The sequence below is a fragment of the Mirounga angustirostris genome, unplaced genomic scaffold, assembly GCF_029215605.1.
Source record: "Mirounga angustirostris isolate CCGP_5_RB_7025 unplaced genomic scaffold, mMirAng1.0.hap1 SCAF_7, whole genome shotgun sequence".
Classification (NCBI taxonomy): Eukaryota; Metazoa; Chordata; class Mammalia; order Carnivora; family Phocidae; genus Mirounga; species Mirounga angustirostris.
Window position 1 is genome coordinate 50,340,878 of NW_026991715.1, and position 27,081 is coordinate 50,367,958.

Here is a 27,081-nt window from a genome sequence, read left to right on the forward strand (position 1 = left end):
TCTTTCATATAGACATGCTCCTCATAAATTGCCTAAAGTATTAAGATTTTTCAGTGAAGAGAGGGGAGAAGGAAATGTAGTAGTAAGAAAATTAAACTCTTTAAAGTATTCAAAATAGTCATTTTATCTGAAGCAAATTAAACATTAATAACATTCAGCTACTCATAACAAAAAATAAGCCTAATGAATTATTTAATTAAAAAATATACATATATTTTAAAGATTTTATTTATTTGACAGAGACAGAGATAGCAAGAGCAGGAACACAAGCAGTGGGAGTGGGAGAGGGAGAAGCAGGCTTCCCCCCGAGGAGGGAGCCCAATGTGGGACTCGATCCCAGGACCCTGGGATCATGACCTGAGCCGAAGGCAGACGCTTAACAACTGAGCCACCCAGGCGCCCAAAATATTTTTTAAATAATCATTTCATATTACTCCAATGACCAATTATGTCATAATATTTTTAAATATAGAATATGTACTTCATAAAGCTTTTTTAAAAACAAGAGCATTAACTTTCTATACACCCTAAGACAGTTCTGATGAAGAACATCAATATTGCAAAAATCTGTTACTTTTTTTTTAAGTAAGCTCTATGCCCATCATGGGGCTTGAACTCACCACCTCTTGTTATAGCAAGAGTCACATGCTATAACAACTGAGCCAGCCAGGTACCCCCAAAATCCTATTCCTAAAATGCCTCTGAGCATTTATTTTAAAGTAAGATCTTTTATTAAACTATCTCAATTAGAGCAATTCTACTGCTCTAGAAATCTCAATTCTAAAAGGCTGTGAATTAAGTTTTTCATTTAGTTTTGCGATATACAACTATTTATACTAACAGAGTACCCAAAGTATTACTCTTCTAAAACCCAGAGGTAAATGGTGCTACAATGAGAGTTGAAAGATTATGATTACAGCAGGAATTCCTTTAAACCACATTTTACTCTGGATTGCAGTTTAATCCTTTGTTTTCTAACAGTTGGCCCTTCAGTACAGAGAAAACCTTTTAGTACTACGGCATTTGTAAACACTTGTCTCATTTATATTCATCTTTATTTAATAAACTTGAATGAGTATAATTCCTCTGCATACCTTACTTTCATATCTGTACGATCTTTCTAACCTCTACTTATTAAAAATTTAGTGAGGAAGAATCATTTTAATTTTTATAATATAATTGACAGAAACTGGCAGTATTCTCTATTATTTTTCTAATTTCTTTAGTGTTTACCCTTTAAAAATTACTTTGGTAAAAGTTATAAATTTTAAGAAATAAGAGATAGAAATGACTATGACAGATACCAGTAAAATATTTTTGAAGCTCATATAAATTGAGTATTTTTATTCCTAAAGGCCAAGAGAGGCAGAGACATGTTACTTCTTATTTCCCAATAGTATAACTTCTAGACAGCCAGTAAGTATTCCCTTATTCCAGACAGACTCTTAAGGTGGCCCCCCATGACCTCCCGATGTTTACACTTCATGTGATCTCTTCCCCTTTAATGTGGGTGGGACCTGTATCTTGCTTCTAACCAAGAGAATACAACAAAGATAAAGGGATATACACGATTACATATATGAGTACATAATTATGTTACATAATATTGTAACATCTTTCTTACTAGAGCCTTTCCCTTGCTGGCTTTAAGGAAGTAAGCAACCAATTTGGTGAACTGTACATGGCAAGGAGCTACAGACGGCCTCTGGCAGACAACCAGCCCCAAACTAAAGCTTTCAGTCTTTTAATAGCAAAGAACTGAATGTTGCCAACAACCATGGGAATACGAAGGTAGATTCTTCGTCAGTCAAGACTCCAGATGAGAACCCAGTCCTGACTGAGGCTAAGTCAATTAGCTCATTCATGTACAACTGCTGTTCCACAGAAACTGTGAGATAATAAAAGTATATTGCTTAAGCCACTGAGTTTATGGTAATATTGTTATGAAATGGTCAAAATCCTTTCTGCATTAACATAATTCTAATTTTTTTTTTTTGCTCAGTCTGTCAAGATCATAAAACCACCCATGTATTCAAATCATGCCTAGTTTTCCCTTCCTCTGGATGGACAGCCTAAATGTCTAAATATCGGATTTGATTTCCATTATTTTGATCATTTTCACTCCTCTGATCCATTCAATTTCTCCTTATATTTATTTAAAGTATTTGTGAAAAGAATTAGACTTGATTGGGCAAAATAAACACCACAATGGTGTTTCTCATTAGATAACACTCAATATAAAGTAGCTACTGTTATCATCATTTTCATAAATTTCAGACTTTTAGCTTTTTAAATTGTTGGTTTGCTTGGTTATCACTCCATCAGATAAATGTATATATAATGTCTTTGATGGACATTCATAAATGGAAAGAGTCTTACACGCAAAGAATTTGTAGTCTGAGATAGATAGATAGATAAAATACACACACAATGAATAAGTGTAATCAAGATATCTGGTTTCACTTTTAAAATTAAATTAATCCAGCATGATTGCATCGTTACGAAACAATATCTACATTCTGTAATCGTCAATTGACTGCTTAATGTTAAGCTTAATGATCTGTAACTAATATACTGTTTAGTCTAAAATAGAACACACAACTGACTTGTTTCAAAACAAAGATTAGTAGTTATTCAAATGATACTTACTACATATGCTCAATTTAATTTTGGATAGACTTTAGAATGTCAAAGAAAACATTCTTCCATAAACATATACAATAAAGAACTTTTCCCCAAAACCAAATACATAGATCTCTTTATCATCTGAAATAAGATCTTAAATTTTTGATCAGTCTCAAAAAAAAATTTTTTTTAAGATTTTATTTATTTATTTGACAGAGAGAGACACAGCGACAGAGGGAACACAAGCAGAGGGAGTGAGAGAGGGAGAAGCAGGCTTCCCGCGGAGCAGGGAGCCCGATGCAGGGCTCGATCCCAGCACCCTGGGATCATGACCTGAGCTGAAGGCAGACGCTTAATGACTGAGCTACCCAGGCGCCCCAGTCTCAAAATATTTTTAATATATACAGTCATTCAAAATTATTGCATTGACCTGCTTTATTTTTCACTAGTAGCACTTATTACTTCTTGATAGATGGCCATGTATTTACTTGTTGGCTTGACTGCTTTTTTTAATTAACTCTCTTCATTAGAATATAAGCTTCATGGGAGCAGAGACTTTTCTTGTTTTATTTATTGCTGCATCCCAACACCTAGAATAGCCTGACACATACGTGCTATATAAATATTTATTTAATAAATACTTAAGTAAACAATACATGTATAGAGACATGATAATATCTACAGCAATGGACAAGAGCATTCAGTTATCCCTGGATAGTGGTAAAAGAGCAACTTTCATTTCCTTTTTTTTTCTTTTTACCCATATTTTCTAAATTTTCTACAAAAAACAGACATTTTTTATTATTTATTTTGAAATTGATAACATAATCTAATTAGAATGGGAAAATTTATATCTGAATATGAGATAAATATGCCCACTCTCAAAAGAGTTTTTCTATCTTATATTTTGATATAAAATTGAGTTCCCAATAACAGGTTAACTGGCAATTAACACCTATAAATGCACATGTCACTTGAATTATGCTGTCAAAATAGTATCCTAATTAAGATCTTAACCAGACATTTCCCAAACTTATTAAACATAAAATACTTTTTTTTAGTGATATTCCTATAGAACTTAGGGAACTACTACTGATTTTCCACTCTTGGGAAGCCAGTGAAACGTTTGAAAGTATATAATATAGGGCACCTGGGTGGCTCAGCTGGTTAAGCGTCTGCCTTCGGCTCAGGTCATGATCCCAGAGTCCTGGGATTCAGTCCCGCATCGGGCTCCCTGCTCAGTGGTGAGCCTGTTTCTCCCTCTCCCTCTGCCTCTCCCCCTGCTTGTACTCTCTCTGTCTCTTTCTCAAATGAATAAATAAAATCTTGAAAGAAAGAGAGAAAAAGAGAAAGGAAGGGAGGAAGGAAAGAAGGAAATATAATACACCCAGATGTAGGAGACAGCCCACTAAAGACAAAAACAAAGCTGAAGACAGGAAGACCCCAGTTAGAAAGTCATTACAGTGGTGCAGGCAAGAGATAACAAGGGTCTGAACTAAATGGACTGGTGTTAAAGGTAACAGAAATGACTAGTGAATAGGTTAAAAGTGAGGAAATAGTCATAGTAATTCATTCAAGATTTTTCAGCCATTCAAGAATATCTCATTCACCTGCTTTATTTTTTGCAAATAGCACAGTAATCCAGGGCGAGAGACTGTAAAAGAAGAAAATCTTCCCCAACAAGGGCAGAATTTTATGTTAGCAATAAGAGTAGATTTGCTCATCTATTTGATTCATGCCTCAACCTTTGGAAAAGAAGGATCTGCCTCAGTAAGACCAGTAATAAGATAGGCACTTCAAAAGAGGATAATTTGAATATCTAAGGTTAAGAGTTATCTTTCAGAATACAATGAAATCTTTAAATATTTTTGCAAAAAGTGATTTTTATGATCATGAAGTGAAGGATGTCATGTTATGGAAAAAATGATGGGAAAATTATATTGCAATAAACAACTAAATATTTGAATCCTAGTTTTTCAAGAATTTATATAAAGTTGTACTTATAGGGGCGCCTGGGTGGCTCAGTGGTTAAGCATCTGCCTTCGGCTCAGGTCATGATCCCGGGGTCCTGGGATCGAGCCCCGCATCAGGCTACCTGCTCCGCGGGAAGCCTGCTTCTCTCACTCCCACTCCCCCTGCTTGTGTTCCTTCTCTCGCTGTGTCTCTCTGTCAAATAAATAAATAAAACCTTTAAAAAAAAAAAGTTGTACTTATAGCCTAAATTTGTTAAATACAAGATAAATTAAACTATTTCCATAATGTTTAGTTTCATTACTCAATGCAAAGACCCATCAAAATATTTTTCATTGTTTCCTATGAAATTTTATTTCATGCCTTAAGCAGCTTCACTTGAAGTGGCCTTTTTCTAGTACCAATTACTCTTCATCAACAAGGATGTCCCAGAGATTACTCAAGAAGAGAGTATGTAGAATGAGAACAGTCACTTGAAGAATGAACTCCAAAGAACACTTAAACTTGAAGCAGAAGAAAAGTAGCCCAAGAAGCATATGGATATAAACAAAACAGTGATGCATTCACTAATTCATAAGATAACTCATCCTATTTTTTATAAATCTACCTGTTGAACTCATCCCATTTTTTTTCTAAAATTACTTGCTGGTGAACTTTTCTTTGTATTAAGCTGAAACCTGCTGAAATACTGGAATACCCTGCCCCTGGTTCAACCTACGAGAACTACACAGAACAAATCGAATCTTTAATTTTTTTTAAAGATTTTATTTTTATTTATTTATTATTATTAATTTTTTTTGAGAGAGAGAGGCAGGGGAGGGGCAGAGGGAGAGGGAGAGAGAGAATCCTAAGCAGACTCCCCGCTGAGCGCGTGAGCCCATCTTGGGACTTGCTATCATAACCCTGAGACCACGTCCTAAGCCAAAATCAAGAGTCAGACACTTAACTGACTAAGCCACCCAGGCACACCTTTAAAGATTTTTTTTTAATTTTTTTCAAGATTTTATTTATATATTTGACAGAGAGAGAGACAGCAAGAGAGGGAACACAAGCAGGGGGAGTGGGAGTGGAAGGAGCAGGCTTCCCGCTGAGCAGGGAGCCCGGATGCGGGGCTCGATCCCAGGACCCCAGGATCATGACCTGAGCCAAAGGCAGATGCTTAACAACTTAGCCATCCAGGCGTCCCTAAAGATTTTATTTTTAAATAAACTCTACATCAAATGTGGGGCTCAAACCCACAATCCCAAGATCAAGAGTTGCATGCTCCATCAACTAAGCCAGCCAGGTGCCCCAATCTTTTTTTTTTTAATATAATAGCTCTTTAAATACTAGAAACAGTCATCTCAGTAATAATGATAGCTACAATTTGAGCAACTAATGTGTGTTCAAAGAAGTATTTAAAGAGGTTGGTTCATTTGTCCAAAGCTACACCAAAGCCCATATTCTTTCTACTATGCCAAGCTATATCCTCTATTCTGTACGTTTTCTAATCTTTAGACTAAACAGCTTCCTAACCCCTCACCTCTAGTCTTGTTCTTCTCTCAGTCAGTCTCCACAGGACTGCCAGGGTAGTACTTCTAACACCCAAATCTGATCATGTGATTCCTGCTTAAAACCTTTCAATGGGTTTCTAGCACACTTTGGATAAACAAACTCTTTAATATGGTTTACAAGCCCTTTGTGTCTTGGCCTTCCTTGTCATTTCAGTTTCATCTCTCAGGTCCACTCCTCACCCGTAGGAAATTCACCCCATCCCTCCAGCCCACATTCTAATAACCCATTCTTATGAACTGGCAATGACTGAAATGTGACATTCTACTTTTTGATTCAGGACTTTTGTAAATGCTGTTTCTTCTATATGGAACACTCCACCCACTGTTCCCTCTACTTCTCCACAGCTACCTTCTCTTTCTCCCTCAGGCCTCAGCTTAGAAGTCACTTCTTCCATGAAGCCTTCTTGGTCCACTAATGTCTAGATTTGCTGTCCCTGCTATGTATCTCTATAGTACCCTAACACTGCCTTTGAATATTACCTTAAGACTCTTCAAATCTTATACAAGTGTCTAATGTCTCACCATTAGCATAAAAACATCAGGCTAACCAAACAGCACAGAGTACTAGGCAACACTTGTGAATGAAAATTATACTATGGAACATTTGTGCTTGAAAATTATAACTATTACCTGGATAAAATAGGGTGGGGTTTTGTTCTCCTTCTAAGAAAGAATAATTTTACACAGACTTATATTTTAAGGACTTTTCAAAGAGCTTCCAACTATTGATAAGTGACATCTTTTTTTTTCCCACTGAAAAGGAAGGTAGTTTTTTTTTTCCTCTTTTCTTTTTTTATTGAAGTATAATTAACATATAGTTATATTAGTTTCAGGTATAGAACATAAGGATTCAAAAATTCTATATATTACTCAGCATTCATCAAGACAAGTGTGCTCTTAATCCCCTTTATCTATTTTACCCACCCCCACACCCACCTCCCCTCTGGCAACCACCAGTTTGTTCCCTGTATTTAAGAGTCTGATTTTTGTTTGTGTCTTTTTTTTTCCATTTTTTCCTTATTTTGTTTCTTAAATTCCAAATATGAGCGAAGTCATATGGCATTTGGATAGGTGACATCTTTTAAAAGAACTCTGGGGATTGCCCCTCAGGGGAATGCCCCAGACAACAAAGGGAGACCCATAGGGCTTAGATTCCTGGGCTTAGCAATCAGCTGTGCTTTTATTAATCTATATAGTACATTTCCATATAACATTTCATTTGAGAAAAGGGTCTTGCTGCTTTAAAAAGAAAAAAGCTGACAATCTCTGATCCAGATAATCTCTAAGGTCCCTTTGAATCTAAATCTCTATGATTCTGTTTAGGAAAATTCATGTTAATTCATGGAAATTCATTATCATTCTATCATTCACCTTTCCATAGGTGTCAGAAGAAAGACAGTGGCAATACAATACAATACACTTTGTAAACGCCACACACTCACCTGAAACCCCACAATGAGAGTGATCATACAGATGCCGTTGCTGGAGGGTTGACTTTTTGTAAATAACATGAGGATGGCCATTTTCATAACTAAAATGTTTGGAATCCTCTGTGGTATTCTTTAATGGTTCAATAAAATATTCCTCATCTTCTGTAGCAATAACGCCATGCTAAAAGAAGAAGAAACAAAGAATTTAGCAAGAAGAATCATTTTAAATATCAATTATCATTACCACGAGTCAAAAATAAGTTGATACCTCTCCAAAAAGAAGTGAAAACACATGTTAATAGAAATTTAGTGGATTATCTATACCCAGCAAAACATTATATAAATTTACCTATACCTTAAAAAGGATGTTTAAAATCTTCTACATGCCATGTATGCCTTGTATTAAGCATGTCAAATACATTATTTCCTCCAATCTTCCCCAAAACTCTGTGAGGTAGCAGAGACCTCCATGTGTTCACTAAGACCTTTTTCCTTTTCAAATTGTGCACACAGCTCAACTACATCCTCGTGTTTAGGGACAGCTCTGTAATTAAGTTTTGGCCAATAGAAAATGAGCAGAATACTATATGCCACTTTTAAGCTCATCCCCTGAAAACCTTCCCAAGGAAAATTCTCTATTCTCTCTGAAAAACTATCTCGGGGAGGCAGAAGCTGAAAGAGAAGCAATCTGGGTCCCTGACTGACTTCATGGAAAGCTGTCCAGCATAGACACGGATATGAAGGAGAAATAAATTTCTATTGTGATAAACAATGGACATTTTAAAGTTTATGTCACACCAATTAATATGTCTTTAATTGATATATATCCTATATATCTCCATTTTGCAGATGCAGTAACAGACTCAGAGGTTAAGAACTTCCCCAACATTATATAGAGATAAATGAAGGAGCTTTTTTCACACAAAGCTCTGCTCTTATTCATATGATATATTCCTTACACCTATTTACATAGCCAAGTGTTACTCAGCTCAACCATAGTTCCTTTTTAAACCCTTCCCTAGCCCAAATGGAGTAGCTTCACCCTCCTCGGAGCTCTGACAGAGCTTATTATTGGTATCATTTTTTTTTAATTTTATTATGTTATGTTAATTTATTTTTAATTAATGTCACACTTCTCTGCTACATCTCAAGTCTGGAAGCTATATTTACATTTGGTATAACTTTTCAACTGCATATTTTATCTTCCCAACTATACTGTTTGCTTTTTTAAGGCAAAAGGTTATGTCTCTAAATATTTGTATCAGTGATAACCATAGAAAGTGTCTCATATGTAATATGAAGACCAAATAAAAGTTGGTTGATTAAAAGAAATGAGATAGTAAAAGTTATCTGTATTAGAAATAAGAACTTCCATACTGGTCTATTAGTGTTTTCTTAAGTATGGCACATGTGAGGACTGCTCTTAATCCAACTAATTTATCCTGTAACACTGGGTGAAACACAAACTCTCTTGGTGTATTTCCTCAGCTGGAAAAATGAAAGGGTTGGTGTAAATTAGTGGTTTTAAAACAGCACTCTGGGGAGCCCTAAGGGTTCCAGGGAAGTGCCCTCAGGGGATTGCCCCAGACAACAAAGGGAGACCTATAGGGCTTAGATTCCTGGGTTTAGCAATCAGCTGTGCTTTTATTAATCTATATAGTACGTTTCCATATAACATTTCACTTGAGAAAAGGGTCTTGCTGCTTTAAAAAGAAAAAAGCTGAAAATCTCTGGTCCAGATAATCTCTAAGGTCCCTTTGAATCTAAATCTCTACGCTTCTGTCTGGGGATATTCATGTTAAGTACCACATGTTTGGAAAGAAAGATAATACATAATTAGAGTTGCTCTAACTTATAGATGAAGTTAGCAGGCACCTACACCAAATGATCTAAAGAATGCAAAAAACAAAAAAGCAGGCCTTAGTCACTTCACATTATTTTCACCATTGTTTGCTTTACTTTAAGGATATGAGTCCCTAAATTAAATGCAAATACTGACAGGAATAACATAATATGCCATTAACACACTCTAATACCTGAGCATGAATTTCTCTACCAGGAAGATGAACAATGTGAGAGCAAACTGAGCATTGTCCTACAGAAAAGAGAGCATGTATAAGAAGTTTTGGTAAGAGAGAACTGTAAGAAGTGGGGTCGAGAGTACTGCCCAGAAAGGGTAGAGCACTAAAGTCATACCTTGCTAACCTGTGGGCAGGAGGATGTTGAAAGGTCCCAGACAAGAAGTTCAGGTTGCTGGGGGAAAATAGACTCAGTAGTGTGGTAAGTAAACAAAATCTCCAATTTCAAGTATGGAAAGACTTGGGAAAAATTCCAGAGATTTTAAGTGTTAGGCACTCTGTAGGATGTTTATACACATTATCTCACTTATTCTTAATAGCTCTGTGAAGTAGGTAGTACTATCAGCTCCACTTTAAGGATGAGAAACACAGACTAAGCAAAGTTAAGTAACCAACTCTTCAATTGACTTTGGAGCTTAGATTATTAGGCACTATATTATAATTCCCTTATCCTCTGAGGTTTGTTTCTGACTTTACTTATTCTTTCACTAAGGATGTTCTGAGTGCCTGTCACATGGCAAGTACTATTCTAGGTGGTGGAGATACAGTAGTGAACAAAACAAACTTCTGGCTCTATGATGGAGCTTACATTCTGGTGGGAGGACCTAGATAAAAGGGATTCATTCATTAGATAAATGATCAATCAGGCAGTGTTAAGTGTTAAGAAAAAAAAAGCAAGGTAAGAGGACAGAGAGCAATCAGAAATGAGAGAATTACATAAACTGTTTAGGATGGTCAGGGACATCCTCTCTAATAAAGTGACATTTGTACAGAAACCTGAACAAAGTGAAGGAGCAGGTAAAACAGATATCTTGTGAAAGAGCGGATTAGACAGTGGGAATAACAACAAAGGCAATGAGGTATGAGCACGCATACAGTATTTGAGAAACAGCAAGGAGCTACTGGAGCTCGAGGGAAGAAAGGAGAAAATGATTATGAAATTAGAAAGGTGCTGGACGCTAGGTGATGGAGGACCTGAAATCTGCACATGCCTAGCAAGAGCCCTGCTCTCTCTCACGTCCTTCACCATCCCCACTCACCTCTACACGGTCTGCCTCAGGCCATCAGGATGAAAATCATCACGCCCCCTTTCCCTGACATGCCAGTCCCCACAAGAAGCCCAAGACCTATCCCCTGGATTCTATCCCTCCTCTGGTTATGTGCATCATGTTTTCTGACCCCATCTCCTACCTCTCCCCTTTCACCATTTAAAACACTTCCATTGTGCCTTCTCAAACTCATGCTCAGCTTCATTTGTGAACGTTCACTTCATCTTGCTCAAACACCTGGGTCTCTCTAAATGACACTCTTTCTTCCCTGCAGTCCTCTGGGATGGTGGATCCTCTGCTTCCTCTCCTATATGCCTCCTATTGGACCAGGAGGTAGGGTAAGTATCCTTGTGATTTACTGCCGTTTCTAAACAATTCTCACTCTCTTCCTCCTCTAAAACAAAAACAAAACACAAAAGGCCCTGCCAGCTTCTAATCTCATGCCATCACCAGGTTCCCTCTGCTATTGTAGCTACCTAATGACCCACAAGCACTTTCCTCATTCTTTCAAGATTTTAGCTTCTGGATCACTGTCACTCTCTGCAATACCACTCCTGAAATAATTGTTGATTTCACTATCTTAAGTCACAGGTTCTTAAAATTTATGTGTGTGTGCCCTGGATCCCTTTAGAAATCTAGTGGGGAAGAAGCCTAAGAACTACTTCTCAGGATAATATTTTAAGTACAGAAAAAATATATAGGATTATAAAGAAAACCATTGTAGTGAAATACCATTATCAAAGTATTTTTAAAAATGTAATATAAGAACACATATGGCTTTTTCTAATACTTTAAATAAAAAGATCTGCAGTGGATCTAAAAACTATCACAGTTTCACAATGGTGATTAACGTAAATAGTATTTTGAAGAACCTGCAAAACTGTAACATGACATGAAAATATCTATAATTTCTATTGGGGTCAGCTATTGCTTTATTGGTTTGTTATCTATATTCATAATTGAAGGAAATGTTAAATTTCAGTTAAGAATTAGTAAAGATAAAGATGTCATTTATCCCCGTTCCAGTTCACAAACCCCCCAAATTCCATTCGTGGACCCCAGGTTAAGGACTACTGGCATATATGGTTCCTTGAAACCCTGCCCTCTCAATACCTTGACCTGCTCTCCATCAAATACCTTGTCATTCACTTTATCTTAGACTCATACCCATAGTCAAACCCTGGAGTTCAGTATTTTCAGTACTTGCAACCCTGCCAAAATCTCAATTTCAAGTATTCCATTCTTCTATCTTTCTAGGTCTCTCCCTCTAGTATCCCACCTCTATGAGATAGTCCTTTTATACCCACCAAGACCTCATGATTCTACCACTTTTTCATTATCCTCCACCTACTTCATGTCCTCACTTCCCTCCTAATCCAACTTCAGTTCCACCTTCAATTCCCTTGCCCTTTCCTCCCTTCACAGAATTTCTTTGGCTAACCCACAACTCTGATCAAACCAGTTTTGCTCCTCTGGGCCTGCAACCTTGCAGCTTCATTTAGCCAGAGAAAAATACATTGAGATGCTGACTAGTCTCACTTTAAATTCATAACCATAATCTCAACAGTGCCCTTAAGGCTTCACGGCAATTATGTTTCTCTAATATATTCAGTATCCTGTTCTCCTGGATAAATATTCCATTCTTTTCTCCTCTTAATCCCCTAATAACTCATCTTGCCATCTTCCATTCCGATAAACATCGTACAACCTCCTGCAAACTCCTACAACACAAATACCTACCTGCACCTCATGATCATATAATCTTTTTTATTTCCTCTTATTATAGATGAACTTGAGAAATTTTCCTTCTCTCTACATAATCCCTCCCATCTTTATCAAACAAAACAAAACCTCCTCTGATTCCACTCTGCCTTTAGCAACTGATCATTTACTTTTTCAAAGACTTTAAAATATCTACGTACTTTTTTCTCCCATTCCTTTTCAAACCTACTCCAGTCAGGTTTTTGCCTACTTTCCATATGCCGCCGTAACTTTACCACTGCTTTTGTCAAGGTCACCAACAGCCTCCTCATTGATAAATCCAATGGTCAGTTTTCAGTCCTCTTATTTTGACTCAGCAGCATTTTTCTCTTGAAATAAATTCTTCCTCCTCTTAGCTTCTAGGATATTTGTCTGGTTTTCCTTCAGCTTCCTTACCCCACTGTTCTTTGCTGTCTCTTCAACATCTTACTGACCTCCCTAACATCCTGGAGTGCCCAAAGGCTCAGTTCCTTAAACCTTTTTTTTTAAACCTCTTCTTTATTCTCTCTATATTCCCCCCCTCCCCCAAGCAATTTCATATAATCTCCTGGCTTTAAATGTCATCTCTATATTGATGATTCCCAAATTTATAACTCCATGATTCATCTCTCTCTCCTGAATTTCAGACTTGCATATCCAATATCTTACACAACATGGTTTATTGTGAGTTTACACAATATCTTACACAACATAGTATTCTGTGAGTTTAACATGTCCAAAGAAATTCTGTGAGTTTAACACGTCCAACTGAACTTAAGATATACACCTCCCCACAGTATGGTCCTCCTCCAGGTTTTCCATCTCAGTTAATGCCTGAGTCTTTCTGATCTCAACTCATGGCTGCTTTCTTCTAGTTGCCCAGGCCTCAAGCTTGGAGTCATCACTGATTTAATCCTGTGTCCTCTAAAAATCTACCATCTGGCCCCCAGTTCTCTTTCTAACCTCACCTTCCATTACACTTCCTTTCTTTCACTGAGTTCCAGCCAGGGCAATCTTCTTGCTGTCCCCCAAACACTCTTAGATCACATCTTCATACTTTAAGATTTCCACCTGGAAATCCTCTTCTTCAGATGTCAGCTTCCCTTCCTCATTTTCCTTAGGTCTTTATTCAATATTTTTTCCACCTTAGAACTTATCATTATCCAACATACTGTGATTTTTATTTATCTGATTGTGTATCTCCTCCGCGAGAATGTAAGCTTTGTGATGACAGGAATTTCTCTTTTGTTCACGGTTGTACTCCTAGCACTGCCTATTATATATAGGTACTTATAAGTATTTGGTGAATGGATGAGTGAACAAGGGAAAATATAGAAAGGGAACTATGGACATAACTAAGAAATAAGAACCAAATATAAAGAAATGAACAATCAAAAAGGAAAATCTCTTGAAAATCAGGAGTATGACTGCTTGTAATTTTTAAATCAATTGAAGGAAAAGAAAGCAAAGTTGGAGAAATCTCACATAACTTAGAACAAAAAAGAAAAAGAAGGAAAAAGAGAAAGACAAGGGAAGTAAAGAACCAATTACAAAAAGGCAGGGGGTGGGGAACAGGAAGAGAAAATTATTAAGGAAATATATTTTTTTTAATTTCTCTAAGCTGAAGGTGCGTCTTTACATTGAAAGCATCCATTAAATATCAAATAAGGATAAGGAAAGAAGATCCACAGCTTAACACATTATTATAAAATTCTTGAAATAGGAAGGATAAAGAGAAGATCATATCACTTTCATTGAGGAAAAATCTTAGGAAAAAAAAGAAAAGAACAAGAAGCAGACTTCTATCTGCCCCCCCAAAATGAATCAATGCTAATTTTTTAAAAGATCTTTAAATTTCTCCCTAAGACATAAAACCATACTCATAAATTTGATGCCCCATGTTTCCCTTTCCCAATTCCACCATCTATGGTTCTGAAGGAAAATGATTTTTGAAACCAGAATTCCACATTCAGCTAAATTAGTAACCAAATATGAGGGCAACATAAAGTAACTTTCAAATAGGTAAGGACTCAGAAATTCTACTTCTCAGACACATTTTCTGACATAATTACTTGAAGATATTCTCCAATAAAACAAGGATGTAAACTCAGAAAGAGGAGGATGTAGAACTAACTAGGAAAAAAGAATCCCAAGATGAGAGATGTACAATAGCTCAAGAAAATAACCAATAGATTGGAAGAAAAAAAAATGCCTCCAAAGAAGAATGGAATATATTCCAAGCAACAGATATAAAGACTAAGGAAATGAATAATACTGAACATTTGGTAAAAAAAAAAAAAAAAATCATTTTTTCACAATAAGACAAAAATAACAGTAATTAGAAACTCCAGAAATACAAAACCTGGATAAGAAAGCCATGGTTCAAATATAACGCAAACTAAAATGTGACATTATTTTGAACAACTGACAAACAGTAATTAATATTAGGAAGTCTTTTCCTTTGAATGGGGCAAGGCTTGTAATGCTGAAACAATGGGTGAGGAATTATGATGAGAAAACGCTAATTATCTCTACATTGAAATTATTTTATATAGAACAATTATAAATAGAATTGGTTAAAAGGGCCTTTGAGGGGTACCCAGCTGGCCCAGTCAGTAGAGCATATGACTCTTGATCTCAGGGTCATTAGTTCAAGCCCCACACTGGGTGTGGAGCCTACTTAAAAAAGTGTGGGGGGGGGGCACTTTGAAAAGTGGGATTTTTAAAAAAACATGTTTACATATTACATTTGATTAAAAATGAAACATAAAACAAAATAAGAATAAAGGCAGGAGTTACTAAGTCTGGTGGGCAAAAGTGTGATGAGGAACAGAGTATTTACATAGTCTCAAAGTATCTGTTCACAAATTCCTTATTAGTTGCCAAAGAGAAAACAGTAACTTCAGTGGGCAAACCTGGCACATCATATCTTAAAAAACCAAAAGTAGTCAACATGGGCCATGCAGTTTCAATAGAAAGCAAAGTAAAACAAAAAGGTGTTAACAAACAGAGGGAAAGAGCAAGAGACAGAAAGTCTTAATAAAGGATAAAGAATAGATGGGTGACCTATTATTAATGTGAGGAAAGACATTTACATTGTGAATTTATTTCCCCATCAGAAACTAAAAATTATAACATCTACTTACCAACCCAATACAGTTGCTTAAAGCCACTTTAGTTGTACTACGTTGATCTTGCAAATATCCTGTGTAATGACAGTTGTCTAAAAAATCATGTTTCCACTGGGGTCCATCTTTCCCCCAATATTCTACTGTAAAATGTTTGGACACGAAATCTGTGTTGAGAGTCAAGTTTAGGTGAAAGTGCTTGCCATAGGCTGAAAGTTTAAAAAATAACTTAGATACTGTCTGCTGTGGATCGATAGGGTCCATACTCCGTCTTCTCCTGGAGTGTTTATCATTTTTCACAGTAAAGCTGAGAAAAGCTCCATTCTGATCAACCCTTATTGGAATAGTTAGCTGGTAGTGTTCTAGATAAGTCAGGAATTCCTCTTTGTAATCACAAGGCAGAGAATCCAGAAAAAACACATGGAAGAAAAGAAAATTTAACAGAACAAAGAAGTAGCAGTATAAACAACAAAAACTGTATCAGCATCATTATATGTGAGGTATGAACAAAAACTGTTATATTAAACAAAATGAAGCTTAAAATCTAATGATGAATTATGTTCCAATTATTTCTCAAAATAGCATTATTTTAAAATTAGTTTGGAAGACTATTTTTCTTTTTTATATTTATTTCTTACTGGATTCTAAAAGCTAAATTCTTATAGGAAATATGAATATCTTATAGTGAAATTAAAAAAACAGTGAAAAGTACACATATTTAAAATAATAGAATTTAGCTCCGGTAAAATATGTTTGTTAAAGTTTTCCAAAGGAGTTAATATCGAATTTCTACAGCCTTGTAGAAATATTTTTTAAATCATCAGCTGGAATGGAAAATACAGAAGCCACTTGGGAAAACAGTCTGGCAGCTCCTCAAAAGGTTGAACATGGAACCACCACCCGACCTAGCAGCTCCACTCCTGGATATTTACCTGAGAGAAATGAAAACACATATCCACACAAAAAGTTGTACATGACTGTTCATAGCAGCATTATTCATAATGGCCAAAATGGAGAAATATTCTGAATGTTCATCAAATGATGAATGAATAAATAAAATGTGGTCTATTCACACATGGAATATTATTCTACACAGAACTGATATGTGTATGACATGAATGAAACTTCATAATAACTGCCTTCATTATTAAAGTTCATTATCTAACGTTTTAAAAACATTATGCTAAGTGAAAGGAATCAATCACAAAAGACCACATATTATATGATTCTTTTGTAGGAAATATTCAGAATAGGAAAATCTCGAGACAGAAGTGGATTAAGGCTGTTTAGGGCTGGGGTGGAGAGTGGTTTGGAGAGAATTTGGGAGTGACTGTTAATGGGCACAGGGTTTCTTTTGGGGTGTTGAAATGTTCTAAAATTGATTGTGGTGATGTTTGCATAACTCTGCAAATATACTATAAACCACTGAATTGTGCACTTTAAATAGGTAAATTATATCGTATGTTTATTGTATCTCAATAAAGCTGTTAAAAAACATTAGATTGACAAAAAATTTAGAGGATTATTACACATATTTTCCTCATTTGGGTATACTTAATATTTCCAATCTACCTTCTTAACCACATCTTCCTTTAGTGAGGTTTACCACTAAGGGAAACCAAATGTCTGTCCATTGCCTCACTGTCTATACATGGAGTTCTCCGACAAATATAAATTCCCATGAGAGTATGACCAAATATAAATAAATTAAAAGACAGTATTTATTTCACTTCTTATAAATAAGAGTTCATACTAAATGCTACAGCTTTATTAAACTTTGAGAGCCACATTTTATACATATAGACTTCCAGACATATACATCAATGTATAAAAGCCTTGAAAATCTGGCTCATCTGCACCAAAATATTATTGGTTACTGTACATTCATGGGAGGGCAATCAAAAAGGTATTTTAATAAATCTATAAGGATTGGACATGTCCATGGAAAACAAAATGTCATTCACTCCAGGGATCTCTGTTAAGATATTTTCTATGATATAAAGTTCAATTCTATAGGGCGCCTGGTTTCAATTCTATGGTGGCTCAGTCGGTTAAGCTTCTGCCTTTGGCTCAGGTCATGATCCCAGAGTCCTGGGGCAGAGCCCCCCATCGGGCTTCCTGCTCAGTGGGGAACCTGCTTCTCCCTCTCCTCCCAGCTCCTGCTCTCTGTTGCTATCTCTGTCTCTCTGTCTTTCAAATAAATAAATAAAATCTTAAAAAATAAATAAATAAAGTTCAATTCTATGGATTCAAATTAGGGACCCATGGATTAGAGTTTGAGAAGTTGAACTTCTTAACACTCTCACTCTTTTACTCAGATTCTAGTTCTTATATCAGAATTCTTAAGTTTGGAAAGTATTTTTTCACTAAGGGTCCATATTAGAGGGATCTCGTATCAGAATATGTACCAGTTTCTTGCTCTTTTATAACATAAACCCTTGGATTCCTTTTGAACATGACCTTGCCTGTAACCCTTAGCAACAAATGAGCTTATTAAAGCTTAGGATTCAAAAGAAGAAGAGGTCCGGGTCTATCATCTTCTGAGAAAGACCAGTCAACTCTAAAATACACTAGATATTAAATACTAGTATAACAAGTTAGACTACTTAGAGCCCTCAAGATTTATGAAACTAGCACTGAATTGATGCAGTTGGCCTCCACTCCTATCACTACATATCCCAAAGAAAATGTTCACCCAAACTAAATATTCAGAATCTTTTCTCGTCAAATTAATAGCAATAGTTTTTTGTCACTTTCAAAAGCAGGATTCCTACCTTGAGAACTGTATGAAAGCCTGTGGTCACTATGAAATTCCGATGAAGCCATGATGAGGCTCAAAATCCAGGTCAACGTCTTCCACAAAATTTCCATAATTTAGAAAACTGGATGATTTTTTTGGAGGGCTACCTATGTGCTAGAGAGTCAATACCATACCAAAATCGAAGCATAACAATTTTATTTCTTTAAAATTTCTTGCAAATTAATTATTAGATGTTCCACTGTTTAACAGGTACTTTTTTCCAACATCCCATACTTTCTTCTATATCTGGATTCATTTTTTTCAATCCAATAGGGAAAAAAGAATGATGGTAAAATTTTCATAAGCAAAGCATTTGGCTGATTAGTTACTAAAGTATGGCCATTTTTTAACCTAGAAAAACAAAAAAAAAATTTATGTTAAATGAAAAATATCCTGTAGGGACAGAACTATATTGCTGAATGCTTGCCAAAAGACAAAGACTACAAATGATTTAATATAGTTAAATTAGACTGTTGTTGTTCTTTATAGTCTAAATAAACATTCACAAGACTAAACAATCAGAAACCTAAATGGTAAGGAGGTTAATGCCAAAGCTACTTAATAATCAAAGAAAGAATCTGAAGTGGAATCATAAAAATTATTTTTTTTAAACTTTGAAGAAAACAATGTGTGGGTACAGTGACTAACCTTTCGATAAAATAAAAGGTAGAATGACTTCACAATCAAAATTCATTTTCTGTAAGGGATAAACAGAGTATGATCCTATTCCCTAACATGCTTTTTAGAACACTCATATTCAAGACTGATCTGTTGCTTTATGAGGCACTCATCATTTTTTCTTAGAGTATATCTACAAATATACAATGACATTTAGCAGCTGTCTGTGAACACTCAGACACTAGCACAAACTAAACTTCTAAAACTTTAAACCATATTTACTGAAACCCTTGATTTCATCTGTAAGTCTTATATGACTTAAAAAGCAACACATATGAGAAAACTTCAACTATCTAGAATGTACTGATAAGAAAAGAAATTCATTTTCTGAAAAGAAAAGAATTTTCAAAAATTCATTTCAGGTATCACAACAGATTTCCTGTCCTATCTCATGTACTTTCTTTTTGACTCACAACCTCCCTCACTCACAGTCCATGAATTTACTTTTCATACAGAATGCTAACATATGTGACTACCTGATTTCCCAGCACATAGTATTTTAGAAGAAGAAAAGAGCAAAGGAACTAAGAAACTACATCACTAACAGCAAAAAACTGAAAAAAAGAAAGACAAACTAAAAATCAGCTGTCGAACCCTAAAGTAATACAGTTTGGGGTACAGGCAAGTGGTCCTTAAATAGCTTGACAGTTCCCATTGTGTTATAGCTCAATATCTGATATTCAAAATACTGCCTGAGTCAGGAATAAAAGATTAAATTGTTTTTAATAAGATAACTTACTACTAATATAGAGAAGTACACAAAAAGTACTAGAAAGATTTTCATACCGCATCCCCAATATATAATATTGGGATTATATAATAAATGTTTACATATGCGTTGGTTAAAAAAATGAGTAAATGAATGAATAGTGATTAAAAGAAAATCACTTTAGGCATATAAAAAGATATTTGTAGTTAATTGGAAAATCAATTTGTGTGGAATACTTCATTCCCTATGGTGTTAGAAATATTGGTTATTACAACATACAAAGCAACCACAACCATTTAAAACTTCTTCCATCCAAAAATTAATTCATCAACAAATATGCTTTACTATGTTCTTAAAATGCTGTTATAACAACATGAGGATACAGAAAAGATTAACACAATCCTTGCCCTTTGGGAGTTCATAATCTAAGCAACAAAGAAAAAAATTCAAGGCAGACTGACATTTGCCGTAATAAATTTAGGCATTGAGGAGATCAGCTGAGGGAAATGACTTCTGAATCAGAGAAGGATGGGTCAAGAAAAGCTTATTTAAAAAGTGGCATTTGAGATAGGCTCTGGAAGATGAACACAATTTCACAGTTCAAATTGATAGGGGCAATCATTGCAAATTAAAGAAATAGATTCTACAAAGTCTAGATAGCAAGAAAAAAATGAAAAATCATTTTAGTAATAATAGTAAGTTTGGTTCCTATGGAGAAGACTAACAGGCAATATCTAGAAAGTTAGTTTAAGGTCAGACCAAAAATGAAGAGAACTTTAAATATATTACTTCTTTAGTATTCACAACAATCTTATAAAGTAGATATTATTGCCCTTATGTCTGGCAGCCTTTAAGATGGCCCCAATGAGCCTGCCTCCTGATATCTACACCTCTGCGTTATTCCCTTCCCTTGGGTAACTTGAGAAACGTTACCAATAAAATATTGAGAAAATGTCACTTCAATGATTAGATTATAAAAATTCTGACTTCTATCTTACTAGTAGACTCTCTCCCTTTTGGTTTTGATGAAGCAAGCTGTCATATGGAAGGGCTCACATGGCAAGCAACTGAGAGCAGCCTTCAGATAACCACTAGCAAGGAACTAAGGACCTCAATGTAATGGCCTGTGAGAAACCAAACCCTGCCCATTAATATGTTTAGAAGCAGATCCCTCCCCAGTCGAGCATTCTTTGGTGACCTAAGCCCATGCCAACATCTTGACTGCAGCCTCATTAAAGACCCTAAAGCACAGGATATAGATAGCCACGTCATGCCCAGTTTCCTATATCAGAGAACTGTGAGATAATAAATGTGTGTTGTTTTAAGCCACTAAGTCTATGGTGACTTTTTTTTTTTTTTTTGCAAGAATTGATAACAATACAGCTCCCAATTTACAGATAAGGTAATTGAAACTCATAGTGGTCAGACAGCTAGAAAATAGCAGAGCCAAGAGTCATACAGAAGGCCATCTGGCTCTAAAGTCTAAATTCTTTCTACCATATCATACTTCCAGTTTAAGGCACTCTAACTTAAATATTCAATAGTAGTCCCATGTAACCACTGTCAAATAATATATTCATAATAAATGGTATAAATTAATTAATGTGAAGAGTTTTAAGCAACTTTACACACTATAATTGTTTCATCTCAAAATTATTTCCACAATGATTTAGGCAAGACATATGCTTAGTCAGGCAAAAATCTATAAAAATCTTTTAAGTCACACCATTAGTTAATAACAGTAAAGAAAAGAATCCAGTTATCTTGATTCCTAACCAACTTACATACAGTGTCCATATTCCAAACCTTCCCATAAGATATTAAAGTGTAACTGTCACTTCATAAACAAAATTCACTCTTCAGATCACTTGAGTGTTTTGCATAATAATGTCTGACATTAAATGAGTCCCTCATATACCTTAATCTTCCTCTAAAGAAGAACATATAATTAACACATTAGAGGTCATTTTCTGTTAGTGGTGATATATTTATATGACTCCTTCATCCTTTTTTCCTATTTTCCTGGGCTCTGGAACTAATGACAAACTTAAAGTTGTCTGGGTTTAGGGAACAACTATTTTCCCCTTAAAAAATTTCCTGCTCTTCAGTTTTGTAACCTCCACTCTTACAATTATTACCACTGTCCAGTAAACGCCCAAGTTAAGCAAGCCAGTAGCATTGAGAGAAAAAGTAATATGTAACTACTTGGCCAGAAGTAGACTAACATTTGATTTAAGGACTTGTAGTAAAAAGTGGCATTGGTGCATAATAGAAAGAGCAGGAGCTTTAAAGTTAAACCAAAGCCTGTTTCCACCACTAGCTATAGTATCTGGCACATGGGCACTCAATAAATTTGAGTTTCTTTCTCCTTTCTCACACCCTCCCTCACTCCCCACTTTTTTCTCAATCCTCCAGTGCCAGTGAAGGAACTTAAATAATAAGTAAATGAGTTGGCTCAGGTCAACTAAAATCAACAACAACTAACATATCAACCTCTCTTAGTTACCTACACAATAAAAATTAATAGTTAACCTACTTTCTGACACCTGCTCAAGAGGTTAATCTGGATATTATAAAGAAATATGTATAAACACTGACTTTTTCAAACATAGTTTCCATAATTCAAACCAACATTAAAATATTATATAATTGTCCATAAATCATAATGTATTAACTCTTTACATTGTATAGGAGAAGCATTATTACATTGTGGAATGGATAAAGGCTTTGAGTCCTGGCTTGACTCCAAGTTACTTAACCTCTCTGGATGTGTTTCCTCATCAATAAAACCAGGATAGTAGTATCTACCTTACAAAGACTTGTCGATTAAATTAGATTACACATGATGTAAAGTGTCTGCATCCTGTACTTTAATGGCTAAGGAAATATTAGCCCTCTCTCCTCCTTATCTTACTCATCACTTTTCAAAGGCCTTCCTTCAAAAATAGTTTCATGTTCCTCCTTCCCCCCAAAATGTGGAATAGTTAAATATGATGACAGGAATCAATCAATAACACTGTCTTGTCTTTTAGAGCAAATAATAAAGAATTTAGGTCATGATAACTGGTCTTACAAATATTTTAAATTTGAAAACTTCCATTTTACTTTGATTTCACATATGCTTTTTTTCCTAATACAAATGTACCGGCCAGTAAAGTTAAGGGATCATTTACCTGCTTCCATGGATCAAAGGTACACTAGCTAAGTGGAAATAAGATCAGACAACTTGCTCTACAGTTACTGCCTCAAGTAGTCTCCCTAGTTGAAGGGTTCTTACTTGTCTTTTTCCTCTATCATCTTTACTTCCTACTCAAGTGATCTGGGAGTAGTCAAGGTAATAATTTCCTCTCATGAACTATTATTATGGAGCTAAAGAACATGTATAACATCCTACTCAACTTCTTTCATCCATCTTAACTCCAGTTGTTTATTTTAAGGATGATTTGGTCTTCACAGAGGAAGCAACAATACTGTGTTCCCTTCACGTATTTTACTTTTATATATGAAAATTAAATTCTCATTTCATTTGCCATTTATTCTCTCAACAAACATTTAGTGTCACCTACTATATGCCAAGAACACTACTAAGCTGTAAGTACAAAGGTTTCCAGATCATTTATAAACTTTGTGAGATTAGTGTCCCAAGGTGTAGTTGAAAACACTCAAAACTCACCTATAAAGAAGAGCAAAGGAGCCCAAAGCAAAAATACAAAACATCATTCTACAAAAATCAAGCCCCAAATTACATATAGTCCCAAACTGTTTTTTCCAGATGGCAAGTATAATACCTTATCTGTATTATAACTTCTCTCCTGAAAAGCAGAAACACCTTTTTCTTCTGAGGCTATTACAAAATGTTGATAACCAACTGTCTTTTGGTAGAACCAAGAGAATCATCCACCTCTTCTGCCTTTTCTTCTTCCCCCAATAAGGTGCTATTAACTTTTTTAATATGTTAACTCTCTTTATTTTCTCATAAAAGTCACACACAGGGTGGGATTTGGCATAAAGGCCCACCCTAAACCACTAGTAGCTACTAGTGGTTGCTAAGGAAATGAAGAGGAAGTGGTAAGAGTAGACAAGAGTAGAAATTAATCTTACACATATTGGCCCAGACATGAAAAGTATTAAAATATTTCAGGTCTTGAGGTTAGAGGTTTTTCCCCTTGAGCATCACAAAAATATTAGTACCACAAGACAGCTTTCATTTGCTGCCATTTGTGGCAGATGAATGAGTTTGATTTGTTTGAAATCAAGTTATTTTGCCTCTATATGCTATTCTACAAAAATCCAAAACACCAATGATCACACTTAAGCACGAAATTAATATAAACCAGAACTGCAGTTACCGCTTTGGTGAAACACAGGAAAACAATTATTTCCAAAATTAATTTTCCTAATTTCCTTCAACTACACCAGTTTTGTGTTACATTTCTTTCCCTGTCATGAATTTTAAAAACTGTCATTCCTACATTTTAGTCTAATCAACATAAGCTAAAAAAGGAAAGAAAGAAAGGAAAATTACCACAAGAAATTTGAATATAAAAGAATATGTTGAAAATCACACTACAGTGTCTTTTATGGTTCAGTTTCCCCTTTCCTCCTCCATTCTGCACCACCCCCCCCCCATCCTACTTCACCCAGACAGAGGGTAACAGTCTGAGCTGCCCTGGTTGAGTTGATCCTAAAGTTAACATTCAGCAGCCCATTTCCAGACAGCAGCGCTAAATCTATTTGGATAAAACGCGTGTGACCCAGACAGTTGGCATTTGGCCCAAACGCGTTGCACCGGCAGCTCAAATAAAAACAAGAGTAAGAAACTCACTCTCTTGTTCCCTCTCAGTGCGCTTTTTCACTCTCTTTGCCTCTAGTACAAGGAAAGAAATTACCAAAGACAGGAATTGTAGTACACATTATCAGAAGGCAGCTTTCCAAAAACCCCTCCAGCACTCCCAACTGCCCCCCCCAATCCCTGAACTTTGATCCCATATACCATATATACAGACATACCCAGATATTCAAGGCTCCGGAGGGTTATGAGTCTAGCACGTCGTCCCAAGTGGCCAAAAGTAAATCAAAAACACACGCTTCCATCTCTTTGATTAGCCTATTAAAAGCTTAACATATCCTAGAGCATCGGGGCTATAGCTAGCACATTAATTCTGCCCTGAGCCCAGGCATAAAATATGCACTTGTCTGACTACTTAAGACACTGACATGAAACTATAAAAAGCAGAAGGTTTTCCTTTAAGAAAACTAGAAATCAGTTTAAAATATATATCATTATTACTTTCCCAATTACTATTTGGTGATTAGTTAAAAGACCACAATAATAATAATCAAGTCATATTTCACAAAACATGTCTATTCGTATAATAAACGTGTATTTTTTGCATCATAAAATACTTGCAAGACCCAGATTTCTCCAACCCCGACTAGTCTGGAGTTAAAAAGATTTCTATCTGTAAAATGAGTTCAGTCAAGCTCACTCATTGCCATTAAAAACACACACACACACGCACACGCACACATACACACAGAGAAAAAGTTTTCTACGCGTTATTCGGAAGACAAGCAAAGCACAAGTTTTAATTTAAAAAAAAAAAAAAGCAAAAACGGTTTCATTGAATATTGTTAAGTCTTCCTTACCGTTTTCATCTTCAAATTCTGATAAAAAGTAAGTTTCAAACAATAGAGATTGCACTGGACGACTCACGTACTCTCTCTCCTCTTTTTTTTTTTTTTTTTTTTTTTCTGCCCCCCTTTGCAAAGCCACAGCAGTCAGTTACTTATTCTGCAGCCAGAATAAAACCCTATAGTCTGGCTAAACTGGGCTTTAGAGAACCGACTTTCCGATTTGGCAATAAAAGAGATGCCATCAACACATCCAGGCTATCATCCTGAGATGCTGCTTTTGCAAACCCCCTTTCTCTCTCGACCCCCCCTCTCCAAAAAAAAGGAAAGAAAAAAGAAAGGAAGGAAGGGGGAAAAAAGGCTTATTGGGGGTGGAAGTGGTGCCCTCTCTTCCTGGACAGCTTAGTGCCTTTGCTATGCAAATAACATGTGAAGAGCATCAAAAGGTATCAAGAGAAAAGAAGACAAGAGGAGCAGGAAGGGCAGCAAAGTTTTGTTGAAGTAGCCCTAGATCTCACTACCGGCCCCCAGCCAACTTGAATTGCAGCAGGAGAAAATTTTGGCAGCTTTTCCTCGGAGGCAGAGCACACTGACGTCAGTCTGCAGATGTGCCGGGCTGCGTCGGGTGCGCATGTGTCCTGGGTCGTCACGTGGAGGGGGAGGGGAGGTAGAGGTACAATCAGGGTAACCAACTACCAGCCATTCAGAAGGGCTTAGACAATGTCAACTTTTCCACCCTGTGAATGAGAGAAATTCTGGCCCTTCTAAACTCAGTCCCCTACCCCACTCCGCCTCTTTTTCTTCCTCCTCCTCTTTTTAGAAATTCTAGCCTGGTTTGTGATTAGTTGTTTCTTGGAAAAAGGAAGGGGGAGGGAGAGGATGAATGACTTTAGATGAATTAATGTCACTGTTAAGATCTCTAGTGTCCTCTCCGTGTATTTTTTTAAGTCCTCACAACAAAAATATTAAAAGTTGCACATAAAGTGTCTTTGAGGAAACTTATAGCAAACTTTGATCAGTGGCAGATTTCAAGACTCAGTAGCTTCATGTGCATAAAATGCCTGTGTTTTTTCAATATACCTCAACAAGTAAAATTGCCACCAACAGGGAAAGTAGACTAAAGTAAACTAAGACCAGCGCATTTTCCATCTGATTACCGACTTCAGGTTATGTGGGGCTTTAAAAGAAGAAGAAAAAAAAGGGGGGGGGGAGAGGGAGCAGGGGAAGAGAGAGAAGCTTGCATTATTTCCAGATGAGGGTGAGACTGGATGGTGTTTTAAAGTGCAACCGGGAAAGCTACAAGTGGAGTGTATTTTTTTAAGTCAGTACATTGAATGAAATCTCAATGACTGTCCAAATGAAAATAAATCCAAAGGCAGACCCCAAAAAGGGGAGAAAAAAAACAGGAACCCTGCTGCGATCTCAAGATAAACAAAACCTCAAAACTGGTTCTTCAAGCTTCCCAAACCCACCCTCCCACCCTCCCGCCCACCCCCACACCTCCGTACACACCAGCTGCCCGTCCACACTTTAAAGGATAAAACACCACTACAACGTAGCACTTTCACTTTCATTTGCTGGGAGAAAGCCACTGGCATTAAACTGTGGGGGAAATGCCCAAATATGTTTTCCATGTCCTAAGCAAGCAAACAAAGTCTGGCACACAAATCGGAAACAGGAAAAAAT

The 27,081-nt window shown here is 36.1% G+C and overlaps 1 protein-coding gene across 4 annotated transcripts in view; it reads right to left on the reverse strand.

Moving 5' to 3' along the window:
- The window catches only part of ADAMTS6 (ADAM metallopeptidase with thrombospondin type 1 motif 6), a 293,828-nt gene extending 267,397 nt beyond the window's left edge, over positions 1–26,431 (reverse strand). The window contains exons 1-4 of one of the 4 annotated variants that reach the window (XM_064596170.1): positions 25,411–26,429; positions 18,349–18,725; positions 15,593–15,957; positions 7,592–7,760 (exon numbers count right to left, since the gene is read on the reverse strand). In XM_064596170.1, coding sequence (XP_064452240.1) covers positions 7,592–7,760; positions 15,593–15,957; positions 18,349–18,445 — 631 coding nt within the window. In that variant the 5' untranslated portion in view covers positions 18,446–18,725; positions 25,411–26,429. Of the gene's footprint in view, positions 1–7,591; positions 7,761–15,592; positions 15,958–18,348; positions 18,726–24,771; positions 25,376–25,410 lie in introns of those variants that run through there. The other 3 variants (XM_064596171.1, XM_045895481.3, XM_064596173.1) reach the window with 3 other exon arrangements.
- Between the last annotated feature and the right edge of the window lie 650 nt (positions 26,432–27,081).